The sequence below is a fragment of the Tamandua tetradactyla genome, chromosome 25 (assembly GCF_023851605.1).
Source record: "Tamandua tetradactyla isolate mTamTet1 chromosome 25, mTamTet1.pri, whole genome shotgun sequence".
Lineage (NCBI taxonomy): Eukaryota > Metazoa > Chordata > Mammalia > Pilosa > Myrmecophagidae > Tamandua > Tamandua tetradactyla.
In genome coordinates this window covers 33,765,631-33,778,195 of record NC_135351.1, presented here as the reverse complement: position 1 = coordinate 33,778,195, position 12,565 = coordinate 33,765,631, and the positions used below count along the sequence as shown (strand labels likewise).

Below are 12,565 nucleotides of genomic sequence, written 5' to 3'. Positions count from 1 at the left end.
TGGAAATAAAAAGGACTGAAAGTGGAAGGTTAAAAAAAAATAGACTCAGAAATTTCTGTTACTAAAGTCACATGTCCAGGAACTACATAAAATATTTTGAAAGAATCAAATATTTGCATTGATGACTCTAATGAGGTACCAATTTATATTCATGAAATTCACCATGAATATAGAAAAAACAACATACATTTCAAATTATGTTTTAAGATGGTCTGCCTCATAAAGAAAGTTACTTATTTAGGGTATGGTAAAACAGCAAAAAAATACAAATTTTAGTTTTCTCACATAGCTATTTTCCAGTTAACATTAGTTTTAGTAACAAAAGCCAATAATAGTATATTCTAGGTATGGTTAGCAATATAGAAGAAAGTTAGAAAATATACATTTAAGGGATGTCAATTTTTATATGAAGCATTTACATCCCTTTCCACACTACATTAAGTTCAATACAATTTTATGAAATTGAGAAAATAATGTTCATAATATGTCTGGCTTTTAGTATATACGTACAATGTTATTTCTAATAAGACACTTTTGCCTTACTTATATTGCATGGCTTAACACATTCTCTTTATCCCAATCTAAAATCACATCTGCAGTCCAAGCATTTCTTTCCAAAAGAGGAATTGAGGCCAAGCAAGACAAAGAATTTGCTGATACACATATGTCACTCTAAGAATTCTCCTGCTGAAATCCCCCCATCCAATTTAATTGCATCCCTTCTGTAAAAACACTTTCCATCTGCATTTATTCTAATCATTTCAAATCCAAAACCAACACACTATAATAAAGCTAGCTAAATAAATGAGTGATATTAGCTGTAGGTTCCAACGAGGCAGCATTTTGTAAGGCAGTGAGTCTCTAGTGTACTTTTTATGCTGAGACAGTATTTCATTTTGTGCTCAATTCTTTACTTAAGATTTGTTTCAAATCTAATTATGTAGGCACTACCACTGCCCCCTGTCAACACACAGGTTCACAAAGCTAAGATATATTCATGTCCAGAGATACATTCAAATCCAGGGATGCAGAAATGTATGCATTCTCATTTGCTCATTTGCTTCCTAGCATGTGGTTATATAAATGCTGAAATAATAATGCCTAGTATCTACTACATAGGTGGGTTTTGTTTTGTTTTGGAAAAGTCATAAAAACTGGACCTCAGTATATGTCTGCAATACATTTGGCTTTCCTTGGTTTGTTGACTACTCAGTTACTGCATCCTTCTTATGCAGAATGTTCTTTAGCGTGCTTTTATACTTGCCTGCATTAACTACGTGCCAGTTTTGGTACTCCCAGACCTCCTGCCAGTGAAAAAAACAGAAGATTCAAGAATAAGTTGCTGTGGCAGAGCCGTGGAGGCAGCCACGTCTTTACGCTGCTGACACTAGCTTCAATGTGGCACTTGTCCCTTGCACCAGAAATAAGGAGAGGAGATCCACCTTTCTCCAAACGGCTGAGGAACCATGAACCGTAAGGTAAGCTCTAGGTCACCTTAAAGACCTTTCCGCTGAATGCTTTAATAAGGGAAAACTGTTTTATTTAATGGCTTTTTAAAAATATTTTAAAGCTCTGGAATCCTTAGAAAATGATTTGCCTAACTCTATTTATATTACTGATTAGGAAACTTTTATAATCCAACTGCTGGTTTCCTTGCTTTCCAACTACTGCCTTTCAATTTTATATATATAATAAAATGATATATTCTATTGTGTTATCATTTAATAAGTGATATATACTTTTTAAAAATAACCATTACTTAAAAATAAGATGGGGATTTTTATTTAGAGAATAAATACATTACTAGAGTTAAATACATTGAGCTCTGAACTATTCTTGTCTATTCTTTAATTTATTGATATCATTTGTGAACACTGAATCAATTTGGTGGTTTTCTGCTTGTTTAAAATTCATTCACTTAAACATAACTATTTGTTCAAACCACCTGAATTACCTCAAAAATTAAGTAAAAAAAATTTTGATATGAAATAATTATGACAATTCTATTGCACTTTTTTTCCCACTAACCCTTCAACGAAGGGTTCAGACCAATTACTTATACAGATGATCAAATTGCTAATATAACCCTGCAGAGCATGTCCGTGGAGATCACATAGAGGAACGCAACCCAACGCACTCAAGGAACAGAGCTCGGGGCTTTCCTTCTCTCTCTGCAAACTGGACTCACTCTGCTTTACAGAAATAAAGATAATCATTTGTCCATATTCTCATCTGTCAATTAGTTAGTTATTTCATTGATTTGGATATGTAAGTATAATGAACAATGATAAAATGTCAAAAATCATAAATTACTCTCATTCATTGCTGGTGAGAATTCAGACGCATACAGCCACTTTGGAAAATAGTCTGGCGTTTTTTGTTATTTTTCTAAAAAAACCAAACACAGGTTTATCATATGATCCAGCGATAGTGTTCCTAGAATTTACACAAATCACTTGAAAACTTATACCCCACAAAAACCTACATGTGAATTTTTATAGCAGCTTTACCCTAATTGCCAAAACTTGGAACCAACCAAAATGTCCTTCAATAAGTGAATAGATGAACAAACTGTGGTACAGTATTCAATTGAGTATTATTCAGGAATGAAATATGAACTGTCAAGCCACGGAAAAACACTGAAGAGCCTTAAATGCACATTGCAAAGTGAAAAAAGCCAATCTGAAAAGTCTATGTCCCTACATGATTTCAACTATGTGACATTCTGGAAAAGACAAAACTATAGAGACAATAAAATATCAGTAGTTTCCAGGGGTCAAAGAGAGAGAGGGATGAAAGATGGATTTCAGAGCATTTTGGGGGCAGTGAAATTACAACCTCACTGTGCAATCACTGTACAATCTCACCATTACAATATCATTCTGAATGATTTTAATGGTGGGTACATGAAATTACACATTTGTCAAAACTGATAGGACTATACAATACAAAGAATAAGCCCTAATGTAAACTATAGCCTTTAGTTAATAATAACGTATTGATATTCATTCATCAATTGTAACAAATGTGCCACAGTAATGCAAGCTGTTAAGTGTAGAAGAAATAGGGGTCAAGTGACGGATCTGGGATCTCTCCATACTTTCTGCATACTTTTTGTGTAAACTTAAAACTTAGTCTATTAAAAAAAGGTATTCACAGTAGAACTCTTTTTTTGAAAAAGAAAAATGTCTTGTATCGTTTCAAATACTCTTAATAGCCCAAAGGAAAGATTGCTTACAATCATTTTAATATAATTTGTATAGGATTCAATTATTGGGGTATCACAATGCATACTGCGAAGGAAGAGTTACTCAAACTGTAAATGGACTATAGGTTATATATAGGCGGTCTCCAAAATGAACATGCTAGTCATTATTTACCTAGATCTGTAATTGCTTTTTCGTACCAAGAAAATTACTACATAAATCACATGCTTGAGCGACTAGATGCAATAAACTAAGATGCCCCTCACCATTAAATACAAATTTCTTAACGTAGCAGATTAAGTTACATCATTAATACTGTATTAAAGGGCAAGTATTTATTGCCATGATATTTACAATATTTTTACTTATATATTTAAAATTGAAGACCGAATTTTGAAGTGAAAATTTGAGGCCAAAAATGGTCTGTTGGGCATCTGTCCAAACGCAAGGAACCAAGTGGTGTTAAATACCTATATACACTGGCCTGACACTTTCATTCATCAGGTCTGTGGGCTTCAAATAACCAGAAAGGGAAGGCCACATTAATTTCCGTGTTTCCAACTTAATGACATTCTCAAAAATCTAGCAATGTTTGATCAAAAATAAAAACAAATGTGGTTTTCTTTTGTAAACATAGACTTGAAAGTTATTTAGTTTCTGGTCTAATTTCAGATGTAAAGACATCATAAGAGGTTAAAGAGAAAAATTAAAGCAATCATAAACCAATGACTCTTAAGGGACTATTATGAAGCAAACCTAGAGATGTCTCTAACATTGTCCTTTAAAGCTGACTTCAACCACAGTCCTCTTTATTAATAATATGACTGATGGTGACTTGGGCAGTTTGGTACATAATTTCACATATATCAATTCTTAAAGAAACTGTTTCAAATCACAGTTGCATCTGGAGTGTAACATCTCATTAATTCTCAAAAATTGCACTTTTTCTTAACAGTCTTGACCTCAGTTTTACTGTACCTGGAATTCTGAGGTTCTGAAACATCTGACTCTGCGCACGTTTTCTTTACCTGTAAGAAAAGGGTACTAGTTATTCTCATACAAAAATACAACTTCCTCATGCACAGTTCACAGACTAGTTAAAGTGGATATACAGCGCTGCTCACCAAGATGTCTATAAAACACGCCCATACTTTACTGCAGCTAAACAGTGTATTTCATTATTGTCCCACGAACAGCTGCCAAATGTACTTCCCTAGATTCCATTAGTATGTAAAATGTTCAGCTAAAATAGCTTGGGAGTAGCCTAAGTAGGAACAAAGAAACCAAAGAACCAGGTTTCCCACTTAAGAACTAGAAAGTTATACTGTTCTCAATTCACTAAGAAATGTTTTTCCAATTGATCTCGCTTCTGTCTCCTGCTAAAGTGTGCAATAATAAACACCAGATTCTGAGGCAAAGCACAGTGTTAGCTAAGCATTCATACATTAATTTTCATTTTCTCAATCCAATGGCTGTATGTTTTATATATGTGCTCAGCATATCAATTAAGCATAGGCAATGCTCACAGACTTCTCACATGTATTTACATTTGCAGTATATTTTGAAGACTATATTCCAACTTTGCGGTTTGTTAACCCACAAAAGGTAAAGAATGAAAATAACTTTTTCTTCTAGAGTGACATAATATTACGCACTTCTGGACAAAAACAAACTGGTACATCTTCTGAAATAAGGCAAACCACAAATATACTGCCATTTACTGTTTAACTTCAGGCACAGATTCCTATGTCTAATTATTATGATCTTAAAGGTGTATTTTATGCAAGGTAGCCCCAACTCCAAAAATTACTCAGTTAATCTGGAAAATGCACAATATCTAATTGCAAGTCCACTGTCACATACTTTGAATGTTTATGGTGTATCTCCGCAACCCACAGAATCCAAGGCATTTTAACTTCTAGTATGCAGCTTGGAAATTAAAAATAAGCCCAGTGAATATACTCTAGGAGCACACTTGTGTCATGTAGATTGCAATATGAAGGGCACTATTTAAGAGTATGATTTGAATTTTAAAGAAGCAATGTTGTTTTTCCATCACATAAGCAATTCTTTCCTTCTCTGACTCATAAGAATGCATTAAAATCAAACACACACAAAAAAATCCTTACACTTTAAATTATCTGTGTCTTTTGCTTTCAATTCCTAAACATTTATGTAACCTGGGAAATCAATCTGGCTGATTTTCCTAGCTCTGTCCCTTTGCAGCCTATGCCTGCATTTAAACAATATGAAGATAAAGCTAATTAGCAAAAGAGATTGCCATCGGTCATATCATATAAGGTATTGGTGCCCTTAGCGTGGAACTCAGCACCATGAGATAGAGAATACACTTTCAGAAGTAATCAAAAAATAAAAGGGGAGGAGACACTTTTCTTAAAATGTAAACACAAAATTCACTATAAAACCCACAAGATTTTGATGTCCGTAAATTTCCCCTGCAAAAGCAAAAATCCACAGGTTCTTTCCTATGATTCATTACCAGAAACTTTATAAACTACCCAAAGAATTCATAGAAATCACTCCAACATGGGTGCCACTTTTCTCAAGATTACTGATGACTCGATTTTGGAATTGGCTGAAGAGGATCCCAACCCCAAGATACTCCTTTCCTACAGAGAGTCAGAATCAGACATGCTTCCTAGAGCATACAAACACAGAAGAAATTTTTCTTTTATACTCATGGTTTTAAATTGCATCATTCTGAAAATCATTTATCAGAAAGCTGGGATTATTTTAACTTACTTTTGAAATAATAATTGTAAGGCAGGGAGTACATCCATTTATTTCTCATGATCTAGTAAGCAGAGTCCCTGCTGGCTTGCAATTAACGCTTACTAGAATAGGTGATTCTTTTAGACACTGTTAGAGATGCACGTGTCTCAAAGGCTCTACTTTTAAAGCCTTCACTCATTTATGGAGGAAGAATATTATTTAAGATCAGTGGCTACCAAAGTGGAGGTCAATACAAAGTATTATGGGTGCTCAGAGGAAAAACTACTCCAGCCTGCAGAAGATGGGGCAGGCAACAACAGAAGCGACTTCTGAACTGAAGACCTACTGTGTGTTACAAGTTTGGAATTCAATCATTGGGCAGTGAAGTCCATTGGAGAACTTTTTAGAGAGACTGAGTAGAGATGGGTTAGAAAACATGGGAGACAAGGCAATGGCTGAAAGACAGAGACGATCTAGTACAACAAGAGAGCCAATATAGGTTTCATGAAAGCAGAGACAGCATTGACTTTGCACATCATTACATCACCAGCACTGAGGAGATGCTCCCCAAATATTTGTTTACTAAGTAACCATTCAATCCATCCTTAAGAGGTGGCAAAAGACCTGAATTGAGGCAAGAACCACAGGGCCAGAGAGCTGAGAGGAAGCTTTGGACTGACATTTCTGAGACAGAACTGACAGAAAACTCTAACCGATTGAAGCAGAGTGGAGTATGATGCTGACCTTTTCATCTGTCCTTGAAAAGAAATGTTCAGTATATTCAAGACTAGAAAATATTATTTTATAACTTCTTTAAAATGCTTCAAAATCCAATCTAATTTCAGAATCGATAAAGAAAAATTAAATTAATCTTAAAAATTTATACTTATGGTGTCTTGATCATAGAATTAGAAACCAAATGGGACAGTTATACTGAAATTTGAACACACTTCCATTTGAGAACAGTGATACTTTATTAAATGGTGGTTAATGAAACATATATTCTTTGGAAGAAAGAATTTTCTTGGAAAATATGTAGAGGCTTCCATCTTCAAGGATCATCAACTTAGTTTTAAATTTGTTTTTGAAACAAGTAGAACAAGAAATGGGACAGAATTTCATGCTTATAATTAATTCCAAATCCTAGCAGTCATAAGACACATAAAGAGGTGAGAAAAAAATGTACCAAGAAGGAAAGACAGATGATGTAAAATCCATTTAATTGGATGCACTAAAATGAATTTTAACATTATTTAATGTCTCTTTAGTAGTTTAACTATTTTAAGAAAAATAACTCAACATGCAATACACACAAATACCAAAACAGTCAATGTTTTACATGAATGAATGAATAATAGATAAAACTTACTGAATATTTTTTTATACACCAGGCAGAGTGCTTAGGTAAATACTATTTATTTTCCCAATTCCCAGATGAGAAAGCATACTGAAATCCAGAAAGGCCAAGCTGCAAGCAATTCATGGAACAGATTTAAAATCCAGATCTATGCAGACATGGTAACCATTACACATTAGGAAACTAAAATTCATAACCATGTAAACTAAAAGATTTTAAATGAAACTCATTACATCTTAATATTTAGAAGATAGATTTCTATCACATAATAATATTGGCTATTGCTGTCATTTATTAAGCAATTATTCTTTTCCACTGACTGTGCTGAACTACGCAATCTCATTCAATCCGGGAAGACAGGTTTGATAGGTGAAATCCTCCTTTCACAGATGAGAAAACAAAACCTCAAAGAGGTTAATCATCTTACCCAAAGTCCCACAGCTAGTGGCAGCAGAGCCGGACTTAAAATTGAAGCCTCTATATCAAGCCTTTCTCTCCTATGCTAGATTTCTCCATTGCTTTTATTAGTTTGGTTTAAAACTAAGAGACTAAATTAAAAATTTTTGGAACAATTTTCCAAAAAGAAACAACTAATGACTTCTTATAATACCTCAACCTTTAAAGGAGCCATTTAAATTGGACTATGGAAGTAGCCAGCTTACACAAAGCACCAGCAATATTTTAACTCCTTAGATATAAGCAAAGTGAAATGGAGCTTTGAAGAAATTATCCAAATGAGTCCGCCATCTACAACTCCACCCCAACAACCACAGAAAAGGTCTTATGGTACAAAGTAACTTCTAGTTTCTGTGCCTTTCTTTGGTTTCTGTCTGAATGATCAAGATCCACTCATTCAACAAGGGCTGTACTGAGTGCCTGGGGAATGCGAAGCATCCTTCCAGACACGAGATGGGGCAGTGACCCAGACCCGAGCAGTCCAATACAGCAGCCACTGGACACACGTGAGAACTTAAAATGTGCCTGGACCACATTAGAAGACATGCTAGTATGTGCAAAAGACATACCTGCTTTCAAGAACCCAGTATGAGAAAAAGAAAGTGGAATATCTCAATTTTCATATCCAGAAATGATATTTTGGATACACAGGGTTAAATAATACATATTATTATAATTAATTTTTCTCATTTCTTTTTTAAATGATATATATTTTAATAATTTTTTTTAAATAAAGCATTAGTGGTTTTCCTTTCATTTTACTTTTCTAATGTGGCTAGTAGAAAATTTAAAATACGTATGTGGGTCTTATTCTATTTCTATTGATCAGAACTGACCTAGACTAAGAGAAACCTGCCTGCTTGGATCAGACATTCCAGTGAAAGAGACAAACCATGACTAAGTCAACAAACAAAAGAATGTACAATGCCAGCAGTAGTGGGTGCTGAGAAGAAAATACAGCAGAATAAAGGAATAGAGAAGTCTGGTTGAAATATTGCATTAGCTAGCCGATAATAAAAAATCATTTTCCTTATTTCACAATATCATTCATTCTTTAAGTTTTACAGGTTATGCTTACATGAGTAACAAGAATTGTCTAACCAAATTATAAAGAATATGGGGTTTAGTATAGAGAATAAAGAGAGCTTTCAACATCTATGAAATATATGCAGAAAATATTTTGATCTTTGGAATGCTTTGCATTATGACTATTATATACAAGTATAATAATCAATTTTAAAACTTTTCACATTTTCTAACTATGAGGTGCTTTGAGAAGCTTACACTCTTGTGAAAAGATACAGAATTAACAGTTGCAAACAAGGACCAGTTTCTTTTATAAGATCCACCATCTTCTACAAAGGCTGGAAACAATTTTCTCAGTTATGTTCTACTTAATTTTATTGTTTATAGATCCTGAAACATTAAAGAGGATTAAAAATTAAAACTAATGGAAGACATTAAAAGAAGACCACCTTTGGTCTTCTGAAGTGACCTTTAATGATTAAGTCCTAGAACATACTACACAGTTGGCAACAAAAGATTCACTTATGCAAATACTCTAAAATGTGAACCTGACTGAATAAACTGCAAATACTGGGATGTTTCAATGCTTGACTTTTGGCCTTCTAAGAATGCCCACTTTATAAAATACATTTAATAACTGTGTTTGCTAAAATCATTCTAAGTTATTGCTTGATAAAGCAAAATGGCACCTTACTTCAGTTACCTTTAGGTTCTAATTTAGTGAAAATAAGAGACCTTCTGGAAATATCAATGGTTATGTGATATTTTCATATTTTATAACACTTAGAATTTAAATAATGGAATTAAAATATTTCTTATAATTATTCCAGTATAATCCTAGAAATATAAATGATGCTCTCACTTAATACAACTCAATTGAATGACTCTTTTTGGCACAATTAACTTTTTCAACGAGTTTAACGAGCTTTTCCAGATCGGCTTGCAGGCTACTAACATTAATTAAATATGAATACGTGTCTTTTCCTCTCCTCATTCAGAATTCGTATAGTAACATAACTACAAAAATGTAAAAGTAAATATATGAATTAATTTTTAAAAATTCACAATATAGGCTCTTGCCAAAAATATTGCAATATTTATATACTTAAACAAGAGTGAAAGAGAATATATGTTCATTTCCTAAGTAAAATATCTGCAAATTAATATCCCTCTAGAGCTTAACATGGAGTTGCATAGTTTAATGCCTTAGCTCATGATTATTTGCACTTCAGAGTAAATAAAATTAATGTAGTGAAGATCATCTTAGAATTACTGTACTGCTAGTCCCATACAGATGCAAGCTTAGAGATACACTAGGGGAATTGGCTTAAATGAAATGAAAATGTCTCAACATTTCTCCCAAAGACCTATTTTACCTTCTTCATATAGGTTAAATTAAGTTCTTGACTTTAAAAAGCTTAAAACATTAAAAAAAAATTTCTTTGGAATATAAAGCTTATCACCTAGAGCTTTTTTTTTAAAAAATACATCTGTGTTTTAATATGCCCATATAAATTTGAGAGGCTTTTAAAGGAAAAACAAATGCCATTTTGCAAAATGGTCAAAAAATTAAAGTCTTAGAGATGAGAGTCCTAATTATTAAATAATATAAAATCATTGTTATAAAATTTCATTCTTCCTTAGAAGCAAAAATTGTGCAGCTCTGAAATCCACGTTTCTGAAATCCTTTTTATGAGGTTCAGAAAGTTACTCTACTCCTTCCCTTTTCTATTAGTACAGCCTCTTTTCAATCCCAGCACCATGCCTTATCCAGTCTCCTATCCCACATCAAGTGTCAGCTTCCAAAGTCCAAACCCCATTTCTCTATTAGAAAAATGAAAGAACTCTACCACATGCCCGGAAGTCTGCATCTACTTCACTTCAGGGAGAAATGACCGCTCCTCTTCTTTAATTGCTATATATCAATAAAGTACAAAGACACAATACAATGGAATACTTCATTTTCAACAGTAACTGTAGACTAAATACATGCACAGATTAACAATAGCAGTGTTACAGAGTTAATAAGTAAAAATCCACCACCAAGTCCTGACAAAGAAATTATTTTGCCTCTATGGTACTGGGCTGTTGTGGGCAAAAGCTTATTTGGTTTCTTGATTTCTGGCCTTCCGTACAGGAGCCTGCCAGGACCCTGGTTTGGAGGAGGGAAGTTACATAAAATTACACTCTATAGTAAAATTCCTTTTTTTTTTTGTTTTGTTTTGTTTTGCGCATGGTCTGGGAATTGAACCTGTGTCTCCCACATGAAAGGCGAGCACTCTACCACTGAACCACCCGTGCACCCTCTATGGTGGAATTACATTTTAAGTGGAAAAAAACTCTATAGTCTATAAGTCTTCATCAATTACAACTGTCACAATAACTTTCAAATTATTTAAGAGTTCACTTCAAGGTTGACTATATTCAAAAAAGCAATTTTGTAATAATTACACAGGAAAACAAGGCATAATTATTTACGTACAGCAGGAGCATCAATTCAAATGGAAAACGACATACAGCTTTTACAATGCTGAAGCGCATTTTCTCCTTAGCTATGTTACACTTCTTTGTCACCTGCCATAAATTCCACATATATTACATGAAATATTCAGGAAAAAAGTCAAACTCCTTCTAATGGTATACTTTTTCATTATACTCAACTGGGACTGTATTAAAATGTAACACAGTACATAAAATGACACAGTAGGAACCATAAGATGTCTTGACAGATCATGCCACAATTCATATGAAAGATTCCCCTCCCACCAAAGTTTGTAAACAAGATTAGATTGTCCAGCATTTGTACTCTGCATAAGTGTTTAAAAGAAGTTTCCCCCTCAAATGTGCACTATCACCACCCAAAGAGCTATTTCCCTGTATAGCTTGCTCTTCTTTATACCTTTTGTTTACACGTTTCTTTGCAATCCTGCATGACTCACAGATGGTAAATCCATTACATCTTATTAGAGCAACACAAACGCAAAGTGGACTATCCTATTATAAATGAAGAACTATCACTTAATCAGCATAGTGTTAATTTGATAGAAATCCTGTATTCAAATTAAAAATTCTGCTTCCACCTTACATCTTCACACTGAACCAGAAAAAAACAATCCCACCAACGTAAAATACCAAAATCTTTAGTTTTGATTTCTCTCCATTCAAGTGAAGATTTATGACTTCATGCAAATAATGCTTTAAAAAGAATCTTAAGAATCTACCTAGACCCCGAAATAGAGATTTCATGCCAATGTTTTTTGGCAAACTTTTCTACGTCTTTCAATATTTTTTTTCTTTCTTTTTAAAATATTGGAATGTTTTGGCCACAAGGTTAAGGAAAATTCCCCCATTTATCATGACCTGCCAAACACAACAGACCCCAGACAACCCAGCCCTCTGCCATTTAACAAATTCATCTCATCTTAGTCATGAAACATCAAAAGAATTTTGCCACAGGCATAGATTAGCTATCATTTGCTTTAAAGCATAAATCATTGTATGGTATACTCTAGGGCACCTAACGTTTGACTATTCGTAATAGTAGCTAATCTTTTCAAGTTGAACAATGAATGTAAAGATCGTCCTGTTTAACAATATATGACGGTTTAATTCATCTGCAATAACTTTAGTAAAAAACTTTTTGTTAAAATCCTTCTCAGGTTTGAGTTTAAGCGTATCTATATAAACATTTAACCTTAAAGATATTTTCAAATAATAGATGGAAACTCTTCTGATACGCACAGAACTCTTAGAGAAAATCAAGACATACTTTAACGTTAAAAACAAA

At 33.6% G+C, this 12,565-nt stretch overlaps 1 protein-coding gene across 8 annotated transcripts in view; it reads right to left on the bottom strand.

Moving 5' to 3' along the window:
• The window catches only part of EYA4 (EYA transcriptional coactivator and phosphatase 4), a 293,063-nt gene that overhangs the window by 145,461 nt on the left and 135,037 nt on the right, over window positions 1–12,565 (bottom strand). For all 8 annotated transcript variants that reach the window (XM_077144037.1, XM_077144033.1, XM_077144039.1 and 5 more), the window contains one exon: window positions 4,185–4,234. In XM_077144037.1, the coding sequence (XP_077000152.1) occupies window positions 4,185–4,234 (50 nt within the window). The remainder of the gene's footprint in view (window positions 1–4,184; window positions 4,235–12,565) is intronic.